This window comes from Ceratotherium simum, chromosome 22 (assembly GCF_057802395.1).
Source record: "Ceratotherium simum simum isolate JZ-2026a chromosome 22, ASM5780239v1, whole genome shotgun sequence".
NCBI classification, from domain to species: domain Eukaryota; kingdom Metazoa; phylum Chordata; class Mammalia; order Perissodactyla; family Rhinocerotidae; genus Ceratotherium; species Ceratotherium simum.
The window spans coordinates 36,760,417-36,780,234 of NC_141921.1; the positions used below are offsets into that span (position 1 = coordinate 36,760,417).

The following is a 19,818-nucleotide window of genomic DNA, read 5'->3' on the forward strand; positions in this document are numbered from 1 at the left end:
AGTCCTTAGAGATTGTTTAGTTTCTCCCCCAACACACACTTTTTTCAGAGAGGGGCAGTGATTTGCCCATGGTTACACAGCAAGTTGGTGGCGGAGCTAGGCTCACAGCCAGGTCTGTGGACCCCAGCCCCCTGTTCTCGCCTCTTTGCCGTGCTGACAGACGGCTCGACTCCTGGCTGGCTGCCCTCTCGCTCAGCCCTTTCCTCCTCGGCTCTTTTGACATGTTGTTGGCTTTTCTGGAGTCCTCTGCAGCCTCTGTCCTGAGAGACATCCAGAGATGCTGGCTGGACCAGTGTGCAGGCCCCGGGCTGGGGCCGAGCTCGGCGGTGCTCTGCCCTGAGGCGACACCCTTGTCCTTTCAGAACGTCTGGTTGGCCGGGCACCCGAGTACAGACTCTGAGGCTCTGCTTTACTGTTCCTTGTGGACACCGGCTTGCTGTCCCCAAGAGGTCTCCAGAGGTCATCTGTTCCTCCCTTGTCTTGAGGCTTGGACCATTCCAAATCCTACTTAAAGATCTCACTGCCTTGGAAAGGCCTTCCAGACCCTTCCCCTAGACCTGCGTTCCGTTGGGAAGTGCTTCCTGGACTCTAGCCGTAGTCCCACATGCAGCGCTTCCCCCTGCTCAGCCTTCCATAGAGTAGGAAGTGAGTGGGCATCCACTGTCTGGTGAGGACCCTTCCCAAGTTCTCAGGACAGCTCCACGCCCCCTCTAAGCCCCCAAAGCTTACCTTCTTCCCGCTGGAAGTTGCTCTTGACTCATGCACACCCGTTGGGGCACGCTCTTGGTATAGAAAGGATCTGGCCAGTCCCTTTAGGATCCTACAAGTTCTTGGGAGGGAGGCACATTCCTTCTCCTGGAGTCATGGAGCCTTCTGAGCCGGAAGAGGCCCTGGAGCCCAGGGATCACCCCAGCCTCACCTTCCTTGAAGGGGAAACTGAGGCCCAGAGAGGTTGAACAACGTGTCTACGGCCATTCAGCCAGCCTGGTGGAGTTGGGTCTCCTCCTTCACGGGGCAGGGCTGCGTCCAGCCTGATCAAGGTGGCAGCGGCTGGTGACCTACTGGCCTGGCGGTCCCTGCCCCAGACGTGTGTCCTGGGAGCAGAGCGGCCGGCTCCACGTGGCTCCACAGGACGCCGCGGCCGGAACCAGTGCCCACGCCTGCTCTCCCTCTGGGTTGGCGGATTCCTGGCGGGCCAGGCCTGCCCTCAGACCAGGGCTGGGGCACCTGTTACCCTCCTACCCGTGCCGTGGTCCCCTCCCGCCCTACCGCCTCCCTGACTCCCCCTCGCCCCCAAGGGTGGAGGACAGGAGGCCCGAGTGGACGACAGTGATTAAGTCGCCCCAGGGACACTAACTCCCGGGGCTGGGCGGGAAGGGGTTAAGCAGCTCTACTTGCCAGGGCTGGACTCCCAGCTGGTGTCCTGACCGCTCAGGCCAACCAGGCCATCTGGCTTGACAGACACCGCACCGTGTTCCATCCATCCTGAGGCAAAGTCACCAGGAGGAAGCCGCCCGCTGCCCTCGTGGGCCTGCTGGGTGGGCACGGACCCGGCCATCTGTCCCCAGGAGGCCAGGCAGGTTGGGAAAAGGCCCTCCACTGGGCAGGCTGCCCTGGGGGTGGCTGGCTTCCGTCTCCCAGAGGCAGGAGGAGGGAGAGCCTGAGCTCCCGGGGGCGCTCAGAGCTTCCTTATGCACATGGGTCCAGAGAGGTGCAGGGACCGGCCCAGGGTCACACAGCGGGTCAGTGCAGGGAGAGTGGGACTCGCACCCAGGCCCTGCTCGCTGCTCGCCCCATGGCTCCAGCTCACGAGCTCATTCATCCAGTAAATACTGGTTGAGGGCCTACTACATGCTGGGCACTTGGAGACTCTGGGTACCAGACAGCACCCCTGTCCCAGCGGGAGGGAGAGGGAACCCAGAGGAGGAAGCCTCTGAGGGGAAGAATGGCACATCTCAGCCAAGCCCAGGCCCCTGGATCCCGGGCCAGCCCCCTCAGCTGCTGGAAGTGGGGCCTGCTCGCTAAGATGCACAAAATATCAAATGCTTGGTGTCCACAGTCTTGTGCGATCCTCGCAACCCAGTGAGGTGGGTACTGTTGTTACCCCATTTGATAGATGAGGAAACTGAGGCTCAGAGAGGTAAAGTCACTTTTGCCAGGTCACCAGCTGGGGAGTGGCTGAGTCTGCCTGTCTGACGTCCAAGTGTTTGGGGACAGGGGGCAGGAGAGCAGTGCCAACGGCCTCACCCCTTGCCCCAGGCCACTCCCTCTCGTCCCTCTCTCTGGGACCATCTCCTTTTTGGCCTCTTGCTGAGTCCAGGCCAGGGACTGTGTGGCTGAAAAGAGGGGAAGAGGGGAAGAGGGGAAGAGAGGCCCCGGTTGGATTTGAGCTGGAAGAGAAGCTGGGCTGGCCTTTCGGCACGCCTGGGTGGGTGACCCTCTGCGCCACCCCCCGCCCTGGGGCTGGGCACCTGGCAGGACCTGGCCACTGCTTGGGGGCTCCCTCTGGAGGACCCCTGGTGTCTGAAGGACTCCCTGCCCATCTGAGGGCCCTGGGGGGCTGGGCCAGGCCAATGGGCACCTCACTTCAGGGGCCACGTGGTCGGGCCAAGCCGGGCCCAACCTGGCAGCCCAGGTGGGGGCCTCAGCACTTTGTTTATGGGGTTTGGAGGTGATGCAACTTGGGGTCCATTCTGACCCTCAGAAGACTGAGGTACACGCTCCCTGACCTTCCCGCTCCCATTATGAGGCCACCTGGCACAGAGTAAGGAGTCCAGGCTGTGGGATGGGAGAGGCGGGTGTTCTAACCCAGCACGGGGTGCTCCCTAAGGAGAACAGAGGCAGGTGAGTCTGCTGCTTATGAGCCTGGGCTCTGGGGCCTGGATTCAAGTCCTGGCTCTGCCACCTCTGAGCTCTGTGACCTTGCACAACTTGTTTCACTTCCCTGGGCCTCAGTTTCCTCATCTGTAAAACGGGCATAATAATAGTAGCTACCTCATAAGGCAGGTGTGAGGATTAAATGAGGTAATAGAGCCTATCGCATACTAACACTTCATGTCAGCTGTTTTGATTATGTGACCCTGGACAAGTCGCCTCACCTCTGTGAGCCTCGGTTTCCCCATTGGCAGAATGGGGGCGAGGAAACCAGAGGCTCCATTAAGGTGCTTGACTGTCACAGAAGGATCCCTGGGTGTCTGTCCATTTCATTCCCCCTCCCGTCTTCCCAGAGGGCACTGACTTCTCTGTCCGCTGAGAGGGGTACCCCAGCCCCAAGGATGCTCTGTGTGTGCGTGTGCGCTGGGGACACCCCGGGCCCTCCCCACCGGTCCGCATCGAGTTGAGTGTCAGGGCCCGTGTGACAACGGGAGGTGGGTGTTGAGTCGTGAGTTGGTACCCTGGAGCTGTGTTTAGTCGCTGACCCCTCTCCTGGCGCTGGGATCGCGGTCTGTTACCCGTCCCGGCCGTGCCTGAGCCCTCCCGGCCGGTTAGGACAATTAGGACGCTGCACGTGCAGGCAGCCGCCGCGACCCGTCTCCAGTTGCACAAGCCCACACGTAATTGGCTGCCTGGGTCCTTGTCCCTCTTCCCGCCTTCCTCCTGACGATGGCTCGGGAACGTCCTCCTCCTCTCACCGCAGCAGGGCAGGAAGCACACGGGCTCTGGGGTTCAGTCCCTGCTCTGCCGCTGTCTGGCTGTGTGACCTTGGGCATGTCACCTCACCTCTCTGAGCATCCGGCTTCTCACTTCCGTATGCCTGGGCTTCTGAGCGCCCCCGTCTGACATCCTGGGATCCTGTGTTCTGTGAGTTCTTTTTCACACCTGGAGCCTATTTGTGCTTGCCCATCCTTATTGGATCCAGGTGGGGAGATGAAGAGACTGAGGCCTCGAGAGGGGACTCATTTCACAGATGAGGAGACTGAGGCCTCGAGAGGGGACTCATTACACAGATGAGGAGACTGAGGCCTCGAGAGGGGACTTGCTCGAGGCTGCAGAGCCTTGGTTGGAATCCAGGACGGGGTGGGTGCCAGCTCCTGCCCGGTGGGCTCTCTGTGGCTCCGACCCCTTATTTGTCCAGGCTGCGGATGATGAGGGAGACTTGGAAACCAGAGCAGCTGGCCCCAGGGTTGCTGGCGGTGAACAGGCGTGCCCCAGGGAGTGATGTGGCTTTGATGGGGAGACGCATCGAGCTGCAGACCCACAGCGCCCTGCATTTACCTGTGGGCGGCACAGTCACCAGGAATAAACAACCGAGAGACCCAAAGTGCACATTAGGTTTCCAGAATAGCCTTGGGAGTAGCTGATTTCCTCAGAGCTGTAAACATATCCCTGGGTGGAGCCCCCCAGCCTCCTGGGCACAGACCCCCCCGGGCCTCCTGCTTCTTGGCCTGGGTGCCCAGACCCCCTGCTGGCTTCTGGACCTGGGCCGGAGCTGGAGCCCCGAGGCCGAGAGGCGCTGAAGGCCGGCTGGGGTGGGGTGGGGTGGGGTGCAGCGTCTCTGGGGCTCGGTCAGACCTGGGCGGAAACGCCAAGTCCTGGGGAAGGAGAGCTGGGAGCGCCGACCTTCCTGCCGTCCACCCCGTGTGAGGCAGGCCCAGGTGCTGAGAGGAGAGAAGAGGATCACTGGAGGAGAGCAGCAGAGCTGAGGGGACTGTGGAGGTTGTCTGGGGAAACTGAGGCTGGTGGGGAGGGCAGGCAGGAGGGCATGTCCAAGGCGACACAGTGAGCCAGTGCTGTGCTCCAGATGAGATCTCCTGAGGAAGGCCCTAGTGGTGACACTCGATGGGCCCTTTCTCCAGGAAATATTTACGTGGTGCCTACTGTGTGCCAGGCTCCGTGCTGGGCTCTGGAGTGGCAGCTGGGAGCCAGAGATGGGCCTGATCTTGCACGAGCTGGGCTAAGTAGGGAGACCACCAGGGGAACAGGTAACCTCAGTAGCAAGTGACCGGGGCCTTCGGAGCCAGAAGAGGGGCCCTTGACCTTGACCAAGTAGTCAGGGAAGGCTTCCTGGAGGAGGGGGTCTATAAGCTGGGTCCTGATGTCGGCATAAGATGAGCAGGAGAGAGAGATGACAGAGAGGGTGTGTAGAGCAGAGCCTCCAGGCAGAGTCTACGGCACAGGCACAGGCCTCGACTGTGATGCAGCTGGGCACGCCTGGGGCTAGGGGTGCCGCGGGGATGCTGTTTTGTCTTGCCCTACCCTAGCATCTGGCCGCTTGCTCAGGGCTCCTCACCTACCAGGTGGGAACATCTCTCCTTTCAGAAGAGAGTTGTGGGCCCCTTTCTCCGATGTGCCTGATCTCTCAGCCCTTGCTCCTTGGGGAAGGCAGAGTGCCACCCCAGTGAGGGGAGGAAGGGCACTTATGGTGGGGTCTTCTTCCACCCGAGGGAGAGGCAGCCTTTTGACTGATGGGGAAACTGAGGCACAAAACAGTGTTGCTGCAGGAGCTGGGGTGAGGACCCGGGGCCCCTGCTTTTCCGTGGCTCCCTGGGCAGCTGTCTGGGTTCCAGCAGCTGCCGAGCCCCCGAGAGTGCAGCCTTGTCACACACAGTGCTTTGGAGGGACACAGAAGCCTTTTCCAGGCCTGCACCCTCGACCCAGCAACCCACTCTGCGGAGGTAGCTGGACGGTGTGCAAATACGTGTGCACCGAGAAGCTCTTGGCAGTGTTTAGATTGCTGGCACTTGGGAATAACAGTGCAGGACCCGTTAGATCATTGGTGCCCCAGCCAGCTCTGTATCACCCGCTTGGAAGGATGCTTGCCGTGTGTCGTGAAATAGAAAAAGCACACTTGAAAACCTCATATGGTCTGATCCCATTTTCACTTAAAAAAAAATCTCGTAAGAAAAAAAAAATCTCAAAAGCAAGAATTGGGAAGGATGTGCAGCTAATATTCACAGTGACTCTCTCTGGGGGGGGCACTGGGTGGGTTGTAAATTTTTTTTGGTTTGGTTTCCCTGATTTTTTTCCATTTTATTGTGTAATCATTGTAAAATACTCATGCAATTAGAACAAGGGGACAATGAGCAGGTATTTTTGTCTTTTTAAAATTTACAGGGATTTCACTTTTTGACTAGGTGATACATTACATCATTCAAAATTAAAAAGATACGGAAAGAGAGGAATTCAGACACATGCTGTAACGTGGATGAACCTTGAGGGCATTCTGCTAATAAGCCAGTCACAAAAGGACAAATACTGTATGATTCCACTTACATGAGGCACCTGGAGTAGTCACATTCCTAGAGACAGAAAGTAGGATGGTGGTTGTCAGGGGCTGGGGGCGGGGGAATGGGGAGTTCTTGTTTAATGGGAGCAGAGTTTCAGTTTCAAGATGAAGAGTTCTAGAGATGGATGGTAGTGATGGTTGCATAACGTGAGTTTACTTAACGCCACTGAACTGTACACTTAGAAATGGCTAAGGTGGTACATTTTATATGATGAGTATTTTACCATGATTGAAAAAGAAGATACAGAAGGGGACAGAGTGACAAGTCTCTCTCCCATCCCTGTCCCCCAGCCACACTGTTCCCTCTCTGGAGACAACCACTGTTTTCAGTGTGGTGGTGGATCCTTGCCTCCCTCCCTCCTGCCCCCGGGTACTGATGGGCAGAGCAAGGATGCTGCTCGGCCCCAGGAGCCCAGGATGAGCACCCCCTGCCATGCCCGCTCCAGGGCACAAGGCAGCCAGTGCCTGGATCTTCCCGCCCTGCTGAGTTGCAGGGATTGAGGACCTGAGGCCGGGATGCCTCGGGGGAGGAGAACGCTCCTAATCCACTTCCTTGCTCCGGCCCTTGGCTCCCGAGTGGGCACTGGGGAATGTTTGTTGAATGTCGTGGGGGAAGGAAGACGGAATTGAAGCCAACAGCCAGACGGAGCCGGGCTGCCGAGGACGCTCGGAGGGTCCTGGGCTTGGAGTCCCAGAAACACCTAACACCCCCTCGCTGGGGTGTCCTCAGTGCCAGGTCTTGTGCCACACTGGGACATGGCACTGGACTGGACACGAGAGAGATGAGACGTCCTCCCGTGTGTCTGTTTGACGGCCCCGTGTGTTGCCGGTTGATAGCAGGGCATTTGGTCTGGCACCCAGGTATCCTGCTGGTGCCCGGGACCCTGGCCAGTCCCCCAGTGGAGCTGCCACCCCAGGCTGAGCTGCCCATTCTCCATGGCGAGAAAGACAACGTGAAGCCCACGTTCCGTGGCTAATCATTAGCATCCTTCTAGTGAGTGGGGCTCTGTGCTAAGTACTTACGGCGTATGGACTCATTTAATACGCCAGCCCCACGAGGGAGGTGCTTCCATCAGCCCCGCCCCTTAGATGGAGAACCTGGAGCACGGGAGGGTCAGTGCTTCGCTCAGAGGCACACGTCTGCCCCGGCCAGCATCCCCGTCTGGTGGGGAAAGTGTGGGACCTCTGCAGTCAGCGCCTGGGGGCCTCATGACAGTCTGTCGCCGTCCGCCCACCGTGCTTTCCATAGAGCAGGGGGACCGAGAGAACTGAGCCCTTTTTACAGAAGAAGAAACTGAGACCCGGAGAGACAAGGGTGCTGTCTCAGACCTCAGAGCTAGGTAGCGACAGGGAGGGCAGGGCAGGCAGGAGAGCCTCCGTTTATTCAGAGTCATCTCGTTCACACACTGGCAGCCCCGGGGAGGGGTCTTTATGATCCCCATTTTGTGGATGAGCAGATGGGGAGGCTCAGGGGCAGGGCATCATTTGCCCAGAAGCATGTGGCCAGTAATGTTGGGATTTGGACTCAGTTCGGTCCAGCTCCGAAGCTGGTGCCTGTTTTGCTCATCAGGTGCTAGCTGCAGCCAGTTGGAGGGGTGGTCGGGGGCAGGGCTGTGGGCCGATCCGTCTTGCCCAGTGGAGGAGGAATGGCAGGCCTTTCCCGTGTGGTTCTAGGGCCCTGAGAAGTGAGTAAACGGTCAGAACAAATCCCCAGCCAAGTGGCTCTTTTCCAAGTCGGTGACTGTGGCCCCTGGGCACACATCTGTGCCTCTGACCCTGGTGTGGTCATTTGGGGGGTTTTCTGAGCAGTGTGCTGGGGGGCGTGGAAGGGAGTGGGGTTTATGGAGCTGATGAGACCCTCTTACCACCGAGAGGCTGCTCAGGCTTGGGAGTCAGAGGGACCTGGGCGTGACCTGGAGCAAGTAATTTCTCCTGAGCATCCGTTTCCTCATCCGTAAAGTGGGAGTGCTGACACCTGGCTCACGGAGCTATGGTGGGTGTAAAGTGACTAGACTAGCACGTAATAAGCATTTTATGGTAAATGCAAGTCCTCCCTTTCTCCTGGGAGAGTAAAGTCTGATAAGACAGGCAGAGAAGTGAAGATTTACAGCACCCCACATGCTGTGAGGACTGCATGTGCCGGGACTGGAAACACCGGGATGGGCGGTGACTCATCCTGGGGAAATCCTGTAGGGCTTCCTGGAGGAGGTGATGAAGGTGTCGCAAGCCTGGAAGAGATTGGAAGTGGTACCCCAGAAACCTCACGGTGGCCTGCAATTTGGGCTGCAGATCCCTCCTCACCGTGAGATGCTCATTGAGTTGCTTTCCTTCTCAGAGTAGCCTGGTTTGGGGCCCAGTGGGCAGTGCCCACTTGGTGTGGTTTCTAGGCAGAGGCATTGGGAGCAGGGCCATGCCCAGCATCCAGCTCTGGATTATGAGCATCCACAGAGCTGCCAGGTCTCAAATGTGTTTTCAGTAAATGACACCAAAGTGGGAATGGTGCTGGGAATCTGGCGAATATGGACACCGGGTAATTGGAACAGGTGGCTCATATAAATGGCCAAAACCTTGGATTGGCATGGGGCAGGTGGTCAGGGGCTTCTCTGGTCCCAGGAGGATGCTCCTAAAGGTGCCTCTGGGGGTGGCACCTTGAGACTATCTGGGCTCTGGCTGGCGGGTCCTCTCCTGCCTTGGTCTCCCCTGCTGTCATGGTGACTCTTGTCAGGACAGACCCCAGAGGGCTGAGCGTGTGCCCGTTCAATCTGAGGGCGTGTCTGAGGGCACGGAGGGCAGAACAGGACATTTGCTGGGTTTTGCTGGCAGTGGAATCGGTGGTGTTAGTGTCTGGCTTCTTTCCTCTGCCACCCCCACCCCCGTGTGCCCCTGGCCACCCAGCCAGGTCACGGTGGCGTTTAGCTCATTATCATTATCATCATCAACATGACTGTTATGGCAGCATAGTGGCTCTGGGGTCAGCCAGTCCTGGGTTCAGGTCTTGCCCTGTCACTTGCAATGTGGTCTGAGACCACTCTCTCAGTCTCTCCAGACTTTTCTGACCGTCTGTCACTGGGAGGTCATGAGGGTGAGGATGCTGGCCCTGCCTGCATGCTCAGGGGGTGCCAGGCCCTGTCCTAGGCACCTGTCATACATGAGTCCATTGAATGTTTGCAAAAAACCCTGTGAGGTGGGTGGTTGTAGCGAGGCTCAGAGAGGGTCGGTGGCTTGCTCCGGGTCACAGAGCTGCAAGATGTGTAGCTGGGGTTTGATCCTAGGACCCTCTGGCTCCAGAGCCCCTGCCCTTCTCTTCTCTACGCACATTGGTTTGAACTCAAAGACTGATGTCCCAGCTGGCTTTGAGACTTTGCGGTTTATCAGATAGCTTTGTGGTCGGTTACCGGTGCTGAGGGCAGGGGCCGGAGAACCGACACTGTTACCCAGAATAACTCGCGGTGAGTTGACTTCCCTGAGGCTGTCACCTCTTCTGGGCTCCCAGGAAGGGCCACATGCAGAGTCTGCAGACAGCACTGCAAATGTCACATCCAGAGGGACTCTTGGAGATCGTGTTATAGATGGGGAGACTGAGGCCCAGGCAGAGAAGGGACCTGCTGAGGTCATGCAGTGAATTAGTGACAGAGCCGGGACTTGAACCAGGGTCTCCTGCCTCCTAGCCCAGAACCCTTTCCTCTGCAGGATGCTTCCCTATGGACATTAGACACCCCATGCCCCCTGAGCAGGCTTGCACAGACCTCACCCACTGGGATCTCTGGAGGGGGCTGCTGTTTCAGGTCGTGGGGGAAGCATGCTGGGTGGAGGCTCACGTTTGGTATGGTGGTTCCTCAAACCCGGCCCAATACCATCTTGGAGCCTGTGCTCCGGCCTGCCCAGGCCATTACTGTCCGCCCGTAATGGAATTGGCTGCCCTGGTTAAGTGTTCACATTAAATTAATACCTCCTCCGTGGAGACAATCAGTTGGCATTTAATTTGTGTTTCCTTCTGCGAGTACAGCTGGGCAGCTGGGCCTCTGATGGGCATGTCTGCGAGGCGTCCCTTCCCGGGATCGGGGGCTCAGTGCAGATGGGAGCATCAGAGTCCCCAGGGAGGAGGATGGTGAGCGCAGATGAGGCGGTACCTGGAGGTACCCGTGAGAGTGGGGCTCAGGGGCATGGGGGGTCTCCCTGCTCGCAAGCTGGGGGACCCAGCCCTCCATTTACTGGAGAGAAAAGATGCTCACTGTGAGCCAAAGGGGAGAAGGAAGTTGGGAGGTGGAGAGACTGCATGTTTCCGTGTGTGGCTGCCTGGGAGGAGGAGCTCCTCGGAGGGGCAGGTTCTTATTATGTATTCCACCCGCCCCCGCCCTTTTTGCGTCTCTATTTTTTTCTGTCACAAACGTGAATTGTTCGTGGTGTCAGACGGGGGTGGTGTGGAACGAGGAAGTTGACTCAGTGGTGATTTTTAAGCTCTCTAGGGAGGCTCAGCAGAAGCACAGCAGGTGGGGGGCTCCGGATCTTCACGGGTACCCCGGACCCCACCGGAGCGCCCCCTCTGACCTGTTCCCCGTCGGCTTCTGCGAAACCGCATTTGCAGAAAGGGTCCCCCTGGTCTGAGTCTGGGCCGGCAGCCTCGTCCTCCAGCTGGGGTGTTAGTCTAGAGAAGAACGTACCACTGGGCACCGGCTCGGCCCCAGCTGTGCAGCGAGGCCCGGGGCCAGGCGCTGGCCACGCGGGGAGTGGAGAGGTGCCTCCGTGCGTCTGTGGGTGGGCTCACACAGAAGTGGGGGACAGCGCAGAGCCCAGGGGCACCGGCGGGCACAATGGCTCCAGTGCACCCCAGCCACCCCCAGGCAGCCTGCACCTGCTATGCTGCAGTGGGGTGAGCTCCCCGTGGCCTGGGGGGAAATTGCTCTCCACCCATCCTCCGTCTGCCAGAGGCCGGCCCACGCTTGGCCCAGAATGAGGTTTTCCACTGACAGCTCCTGCCCAGCCTCACCTGAGTGAGTCGGCCTAGGTGTGCCGGCCACTCGCCTTCCCTGAAAAGGTGTGGACCATTCCTCTGGCCCCCTCCCAGCTCTCTGAGGTCTGGCCGCCAAGCCAGCCACAGCCTCTGTGGTTCAGACTGAGCCATCTCATTAATTGTCTGCTGTGTGCCAGGGGTGGGACTGGGTGTTTTCATCCACATCGCCCACCTCATGTAGTCCTCACAACCACCCTCAGATGGGATTGTGTGCTTCTCGTTTCACAGATGAGGAAACTGAGGCCCAGAGAGGGTCATTGACTTGCCCAAGGTCACACAGCTGGGAAGTGGCAGGGGCCCAGTCTCTCGCTGCTCAGGAGTCTCCAGGACTTTCTCCCCAGAAGCCCCAGGGCTGTCCCTGGAGCCTTAATGGTTTTGCTGGGGCCATACCCACTTTCCTCTGAGCCGGAGCCCCAGAGCCTCTTTCTCTGATGGCACAGGAAGTGAAAAATCTGTGAGTCAGTCCCTCTGCCTGTGACTTCACTTGGCTTCCCGCCCCTCGGCAGCCAGGCATCGTAGGCCCCTTTCCTGTGGGTCTGTGTCATGAGAGCTGATGGGGGAGGGGGAGGTGCTGGCCCTGAGTGTTGCCTGGGGGTGGGGGCTGTCGTGGAAGCTGCCCATCCCCTCCCCCCAGGGGCCTGCCGTGACTTCTCGTCTGTCACGTGGTGGCAGCGGTGGCCCCTTAGGAATGTGGGGAGACCACATCTGGCTGGGGCGGGTGCTGCCCCCTCCCCCTCCTGGCCGCTGGCCTCACATGTGTGCTCCTTCTGCTAAGATGGTGGCTGAGGCCCGGGATCTCGGCTGCAGTGTCGTTTTGTGGAGTCATTTCCTCTCCCTGCCCCCATTGTCCTGACATCTCTGCCTCCCCTCCTGGCCGGCCAGCCGGCCGGCCGGGGCGGGGGGTGGGAAGGTGTGTGGTGCTGTGGGAAGTGGGAGAGGGAGGGTTTCTCCTCCTCACTGCTCTCTCCCTGCCCTGGCTGTCCCTCTCCTGGCCTGGCCTCCCCCTGGAGAGGCTCTGGAGCCAGTGGATGGAGCTGAGGGGGAGCCAGGGCTGGGAAGTCGGCTCCCGGGAACCCCCAGGCCGGGGCGGTGCAGACGAGGATGTTCCAGGCAGAAGAGCCCTGGCTGGGGAAGGGCGAGCAGGAGGGCTGAGGAGTGATTGCAGCTTGGGTTCATTCATTCATTCATCATTCATTCAACAAATCCATGCAACAGCTATCTGACACCTTACCAAGTGTGGGTGGGTTTTAGGGGCAGGGAGTGTGCAGCGAGACTAGTGATGGTAACCATAACCAGTTCTCTGCACTAGTGGAAGGGCTGGACCCCCAGCTTTAGACCTGGTTCCTCCGATGACTTGTATGATGGCACCCCTCCCTGTGCCTCTTTTCCCACCAGAACAGGCATCTTACCCATGTCTCCTCCACGCCTGGACAGGCCGGGGCACAGGGTGCCTGAGACTCCCTGAGATGGGTGCTGGAGGGCTTCGCCGTGCTGCCCACACACTCGTCCAGGTTCACTATTCGTAGACTCCACGCTCTGAGCCCCTGCGTGTCCTTGGCATTGGCACAGGGGCCCTCCAGGACTGCCTTTGTCCTCGCCCAGCAGCCTGTCCCTGCCGCCATGCTGTGGATCACGCCCCGTGGGACTCCAGGGGCCTCCGGGGCTGTGTGTCGGCCCCTTCCTCCTTGGATCCTGATGTCACACTCAGTTCAAGGCTCGAGGCAGTGGGAGATATGAGCATTGGTCACCAGAGGGATGGGAGTGACTGAGTTGCGGGGGCAGTGGGCTGGGGCCAGGAGACATGCCCTGAGATCCAGCCCAGCCGGAACCATCGGTGGCTGGGGGCCAGGAACCATCGGTGGCTGGGGGCCAGTCCCATATCGGTGAGAGAGAGTGGGAATAGAATGGTTTTTCTTGAGTGCCCCTGGGTGTGTTGGGCCCACCCTTGTCTCATTTACAGGCAGAGGGACCCAGGCTCTGAGAGAGGGAGGCAGATGCTGGGGTTCAGAGTCATGTCCCTCCACTCTCCTCATGAGTTCTGGCCTGGGCCGGGGGAGTGGGGGTCCCTCTGCCATTCACTCCTGCACGACCCGGGTCCTGTTTCCTTATCTGTACACTCAGAGGTTTGGACGAGTGAACTCTGGTCCCTTCCAGCCTCCTCTTTTGGAGATTCTCTGAGTCTCAGTTTTCCCCTGTCAAATAGGAACAACCCCCCTCCTAGCTGTGTGATGTTGGGTGACAGTTTTGGATGGCAGCTTCTTCATCGGGGTGGAGGGGGGGTGTGCCTGGGAAGCAGGTGCTGCTATTTCAGAGCCCACAACATGGTTGACCCGTTTTCGGTTCAGCTGCGTACTCCCTCCCCAGGCTGCGTTGCAGTGAATGTGGGCGTCTGGGCGCCTTAAGCAGCACATCCCCCGTCGTCCCCTCACCCCAGTCAGCCCGAGCAGCTGAAGGGCAAAGCTCTTCTGCATTGTCAACATCGGCCAGGTTTCCCGCCGTGGTGGGGAGGGATGTCAGTGCGGGCAGCGGATTCAGTCTGTCACGCCAGCTGCCGTCGACATGCGGGGGTCTGTCCTCCATCTCCTGGGAGCAGGCACGCCGGCTGCCCACCCAGCCCCGCTTTGGAAATAAAAGGCTCGTGAAATCATTTGTGCAAGCTCATGTGCTGGGGTGCAGTTTAGAAACAACTAGCGAGGTGTGGGCCGCTCAAAGTGTCGTCTGCAGGGGAGCTCATTGGAAATGCAGCGTGTCCACCCCACCCCAGACCTGCCGGATCTGGGTCTGCATGTGAACAAGATCCCTGGGGATTCCTGTGCATATCACGTGTGAGACTTGCTGCTCTAGAGCATGGGCTGGGCTTGAGTCCCATCCCTGCTTACTGGCTGTGTGACCTTAGACAAGTGACCTCACCTCTCTGAACCTCAGCTTTCTCATCTGCAAAATGGGTTTGGAGGAAAAGTCTTTACCCAAGAGGGTTAATAATTCACAGGAAGGCTGATGAGATATGAGTACAAGGCATGGACCCTGGTGTGTGGGACCCAGACCGTGCTCGCCAATCAGTGGCTGCTGACGTGTCTAGAGAGCCAAAGACATGGCTTGTGTTCTCGCTCTGGGTTGACTTGGGACAAGTTGCTTTTCATCTCTGGGTCTCAAGTTTCCCATCTGTACATTGGGTCTGTTGACCCTGCCCCACCTTCCTTGTGGAAAGGTTGCTTAAGGAAACGTGAGGGGGGGCTGGGCCTTGTTCCCAAAAGTCCGTCTGGGAAATGGGTGTGTGTGGGTGAGATGCCCCTGGGCGCTGCGTCTTCACCCCTCGCTGCCCCCTGCTCTGCTGCTGCTGCTGTTGCTGCAAGACGCAGTAGCGAGGCGGCCCCAGAAGCCAGGCTGCAGCCAGTGCCACCCCTGGGCCCTCCCTGGCCTCTGCTCTGCTCAGCGGCTTTGGAATGGAGTCCCCAGCCCCCCTCAGAGCAGCCTGGCCAGGAGAGATGATTCAGCTCGGGGCTGTGTTCTGGGCCTTGGCCTCCCCAGATGCCCCGTGCTGCTGGGCTGGGGTGAGGACGCCTGTGAACTTCAACCCACGCGGCGTTCCTGTCCCCCACGTTAGGCACGGGGCTGGTCTCCTGGCCTTGCCCCTGACATACTGGGTGACCTTGGGCAAATTCCTCGCGCACTCTGGGCCTCAGTTTCCCTGTTTGTACAATGAGGGTGTTCAGTCAGGTGGTCCCCCCTGCATTAGACCCTTAGGTTCTCTGGCTGGCCCCCCTTAGCTTCCTCTGTGTCTTTCATTCCTGGCAGGAGCCCCCACCCCACTGCCCGTTAGGTTCTAGACCTTGCAGCCCACGGTAGATCTAGGCCTGGCCGCCCGTGCTGGGGGCTGGTAAAGACCACGGGGAACTGGGGAGACGGGAGCGTGTGTGTCCGCCAGGAGCCCTGGCCAGGCCCGTCTCGTCTTGTTTGGGGGAGAGGAGGAATTTTCCTCTGTGTGTGCAAACAGTATCCGTTTTCTCTTCTTTCCAAAAGCCGGTGACGTAACCCAGTCTTCATCCATTCCTCCCCTCTGGCCTATTTTTAGTTGGCCCTGACAACATCCTAAAAGGCTTCCAGACCTGCCTGCTCCGAGGCCATGTAGGGAGGCGGCCGTGGGGTGAAGAAAGAGAGGAGTTCTGTCCCAGGATGGAGGGAGGGGAGAGAGAGGGATCCCGGGTGGGGCCCTGATGGGTCCTGGGTCTGCGGGGAGCCTGGCAGGTTACGAGCTCTCAGTTTGAGCCTCCAGCCTGGGTCTGAGTCCTGGCCCCACCTGTCCTCACCATGACCTCTGACTCTCTGCCTTGCTTTCTTCACCTGTTACCTGGGGATAAGATGGTTGTTAGGAGGGTTGAATTACGGCGTGTAGCACGCTGCTTGGTACGAGGTCGGCACCCTGTTACGGTGAGCTGGTGTTGTTATGGCACCATAATTATCACCATCCCCTCCTGCCTCCAGTGCGTGCTGGGGGCGCGCTGTGAGCCCGGTGTGCCTTCTGCGTCTGTCCTGTCCTGTCCAGTTTCAACCAGCATGCGCACGAACGAGGTAATACATGGAACACCCTGGAACAGGGCCTGGCACAGAATAAGCGCTAAATGAGTCAGAGCTGTGTTTATTATTTTTTGTTTTAACGTAATAGAGCAGACCCGGGTTTGAAGTTCAGCACCCCCTACTAACTAGCTGTGTGTCTTTGGGCAAGATGTTTAACTTCTCTGAGCCTCGGTTTCCTCATCTGTAGGTTTCCTCTTTGTTGGTTAGGGTAGGTGGCAGGATTGCAATGGTTAGGGCAAGGGAAGTTTGTTTCTTTCGGGTGCAAAGAAACAAGAGTGTGGTGCTGGCTGCAGCCTGGCTCCCGAGTGCCAGCTTCCATACTGTGGCTTGTAGCAACATCAGGAGCAGCAGCATTTACACAGCACTTTACAGTTTGTGTGAATCGGGGGTGGCAGTCCCTCCCGTCTTCGTCTCCTCCTGGTGCTGTGCTCCTGCCTCGTGTGTGGCACTCGTCACCACCACCTGGTGTTATGGTTACTCGTCAACCTGGTGGGTCCTCCCCCGACCCCCCAGACCGGGAGCTCCAGGAGGGCAGGCAGGGATGGGTCCACTGGGACAGGCTGAGGGTGGGTGCTGGCTTTGTGTCTGCGGGCTACATTGGCGTGGGGAGGTCACGCTCTGACCACCTGTCCTTCTTGGTCTTGCAGGTGGGAGGAGGAGCTTGCCAAGCGCATGAACCTGCAGACCATGGTGGACACGCTGCAGGAGGTAAGAGCCCTGAGTCCCGACCGGGAGAGGCTCACCAGAGAGCCATCTGGCCAGTGGGCACAGTCCATGGGGCAAAGCTGGGGGGGCAGTTCCCAGCCCAGACCCTACTCTGTTACCTCCTGATGCCTCAGTGCCTCCTCGATGGAGCCAAGGGGCCTCCTCCACTTCTCTTGCTGTGGAGCTAGCAGGGGACCAGCACAGTGTTACAGAAAAGCTCGGGTACAGGAGTTGGGAAGCCTGGGTCCGAGTCCCGGCTTGCAGGACCTGACTGGGGGCTAGATGCCTTGGAGAGGGCGGTGGGCCTCACTGGGGGTGGCCCCCAGCCCCAGCGGGCTCTCTGTGGCGGCCATGAGGACGTTCCCTTGCTGTTCCCGGGAGCTCTGGGCCCCGCACCTCACCCACCTGCCGTGTGCCCCGGGCAGCAAACTCCACCTTCTCAGCCTCTGTTTTCCTCTAGTCAAATGGGCACAAGAACAGAGACTCCATGAGAAGGCCTGGAAAGTTCTTCCAAACATTTTAAAAAATTGCTTTCTGGAATTTAAAGTGCTGATCTTCTCAGAAAGTTAGAAACATTAAAATAATGTCAACGTATAGGAGGAAGAGGATGAACGTCCCCCTTTTATAACGAACGTGCTTTCTCCTTTATACATATAACATGCTCATGGTCAAATACTTGAACAAAACTTACTTCCAGCTCTGGCCCTCCACTGTTGATAAATCAGTGTGGGACCTTCTGGTCTTTTCTGTGCAAACACACACATACTCTGGATGTGTACATTTGGTTGGGTTGACACATGTGACTGCCATTTTTGAGATCAGAGTTGGTCAGCTATTGGCGATTTCACATGAATTGACATAGTATTTTAACCTATTGGATCCCTCCCTTGTGACATGAATCTGCTCTTTTTCTCTTAATATCTGCCATGGATTTTTCCATGCGTAAATATTCCTTTTGAGAAGGGTTTTACGCTGAGTGGTGCTCTGCAGTGAGCAGGGCTGGGTGGGAGGCCGGGCTGGGATGACGTCCTTGGCGCCCCTCCCTGGCACTCAGGCACCTGGCCTGGTTACACGTCAGGTGTCCAGGGCTCTGGACCCAGGTGTCCAGTCCCTCTTACCCCTCAGGGTGGCCAGCGTCCCTAAACCCTCCCCATCTCCGTCCCCCGTAGGCGGCACAGGAGGCAGAGGCCATCCAGGAGGAGATGAACGAGAAGATCGAGCGGCTCAAGGCTGAGCTGGTGGTGTTTAAGGGGCTCATGAGTGACGTAAGTACCATGGCCACTGCCCCCAGGCGTCACGACCCCCCCCCTCCACCATCATGCAAAATGCTTCATTCACTCCGAGGCTCCGGAGCTCAGCTTCTAGTTAGAGTCCTGGCTGGCTGCGTTTGACGTGAAGGTGACGGATGCATCAGAGACCAGGCGCCCTCCCCCACGTCCGCTTCCCTTGGTCTGAGTAGAGATGCATTAATCTGCCGCTTAACCCCTCCCGCCCTCCCGGGGCTCCTCTGATGGTCTATGTGCGTGTTTGCTCCGACTCCTGCCCGGCTCGCCGTGATGAGGGAGGGTGGTGGCCGTGGGCCTCGGTGTCTGGGCACAGGTTGAGGGAGACCCCCAGGTCTGGTCTGTGCCAGCCTGAGAGCCCCTCAGGCCAGCAGTCTTCAGCAGGGTTGCTTGTAAAGTCGGGAGAGGCCAGTGTGTGTGTCCTTTTGACGATCGGAGCCCCTCTGAGTAACCGTGGCGGGGGGAGCTGTTGGCAGCGAAGGCCTCCTTCCCGTTGGGGACCCGGGAGTCCTGCCCCCCTCACGCAGTGGGCAGTATGTAGGAAGGGCTGCCAGAAAGGAGAAGGAGCCCAAATGCGGGTGACTCAGCCTGGCCTGGCTTCTGGTCCTGAGGGTCGTGAGGCTGGCGTGTCTGGAAGAAGCCTTGGGGGCTTCAGGTGCAGGCCCCCTGGCTTCCCCTCACTGGGGTCCAAGGGGTCCCGCTTGCCCTAGGCGGCCTCCCGCTGTCAGCCATGGGAGGAATCCTGGAGAGAGAGCGCCGCCTTGGCAGGCCCCTCTGTGTGGGGACAGATGGGGCACGGGGGTGGAAAGAAGGGACGTCTTTCAACAGAGGGAGTTGTTTTCTTTTTTTTTTTGCTCTAACAAAGTAAACACTGACACTGCGTCTGCTGAGAGGGTGCCTTCCAGCCCTTAGGGAGACTGGCAAACGGTCTCACGTTGTCCACGTGGCACCAAACCTGCAGTTCCCACGTCCCCTCCACCCCTGCCCTGACCCAGTCCTTCACGCCCAGGAAAAGCTCAAGGCCCCCCTCGGCCTCCGGGGCCTCCCACCCCGCACCTGGGGGCCTCCCGCCTCTCTGTGCAGCAGGAGCCTGGGGGCGACTGCTCCGCCCCCGTGCTTGCTCCGTCCCTCGCTCACGTAACCCCTGCTGTCCTCCCTGCAGCCCATGACAGACCTGGACACAAAGATCCAAGAAAAGGCCATGAAGGTGGACATGGACATCTGTCGCCGAATCGATATCACGGCCAAGCTGTGCGATGTCGCACAGCAGCGGAACTCGGAAGACGTGTCCAAGATCTTCCAGGTGAATAGGGCCACTCCGCTCAGCAGCCGCCACGCCCACCTGCCACTGCCCCCTCTCAGGGCGGCCGCCCTCCCCCCCCTGCCTGGCCAACCCCTGTTTCCCTGACACCCCGCTCACTCCCCCTCCCCCAGAGGCAGCGTTTACCCACCCCTCTGGCCTCCCCAGGAAAACAGAATCAGGGACTCGTAGACTGGTGGGCTCACCATCACCCATGCTGACCCTTCATCCTGTGGCTCAGGAGGCCACTCACTTGGGCGGGGGTGGCGTGACGGCTTCAAGGAAGGAAAGGGCAGAGCCGAGACTGGAACTCAGGTCTCCTGACCCTCCAGGGCTCCATCCACTGGTTCACGCAGGGTCCACTGCCCCAATTCTGTGCTCTTCCTCTGGGGGCCATCGCCACATTCGGGGAGCCAGGGCCAGGCTGGGGAACCCTGGGTGAGGTGGGCTGTGCCCTGGCAGATGAGCCTCAGAATTCAGAAGAGGAGCTGTTGGCCTTTGACTGTTTTCCATTCCCCCTGAAGAGTCTGTCGGCACCCCCCCCCCCCAAATGAGCAAGGGTGTGTGTCCCCAGAGAAGGCGAGAAGTTAGCACCGGCAGGCTGTCCTCCGGGGAGTGCTGGGGGGCTAGTCCAGCTGCCGGAAGGGTGCGCGTCATTCTCCAAAGGCTGCTTCTTGAGTTTTGGATTGTGGTTTGGCTTTTGCTTGAGCCCAGGGCA

General features: G+C 59.0%; 1 protein-coding gene across 1 annotated transcript in view; it reads left to right on the forward strand.

Moving 5' to 3' along the window:
* Positions 1-19,818, forward strand: part of IFFO2 (intermediate filament family orphan 2) — a 48,288-nt gene that overhangs the window by 16,443 nt on the left and 12,027 nt on the right. The window contains exons 2-4 of the mRNA XM_004426109.3: positions 16,460-16,520; positions 17,687-17,782; positions 18,963-19,103. Of these exons, the coding sequence (XP_004426166.2) occupies positions 16,460-16,520; positions 17,687-17,782; positions 18,963-19,103 (298 nt within the window). The remainder of the gene's footprint in view (positions 1-16,459; positions 16,521-17,686; positions 17,783-18,962; positions 19,104-19,818) is intronic.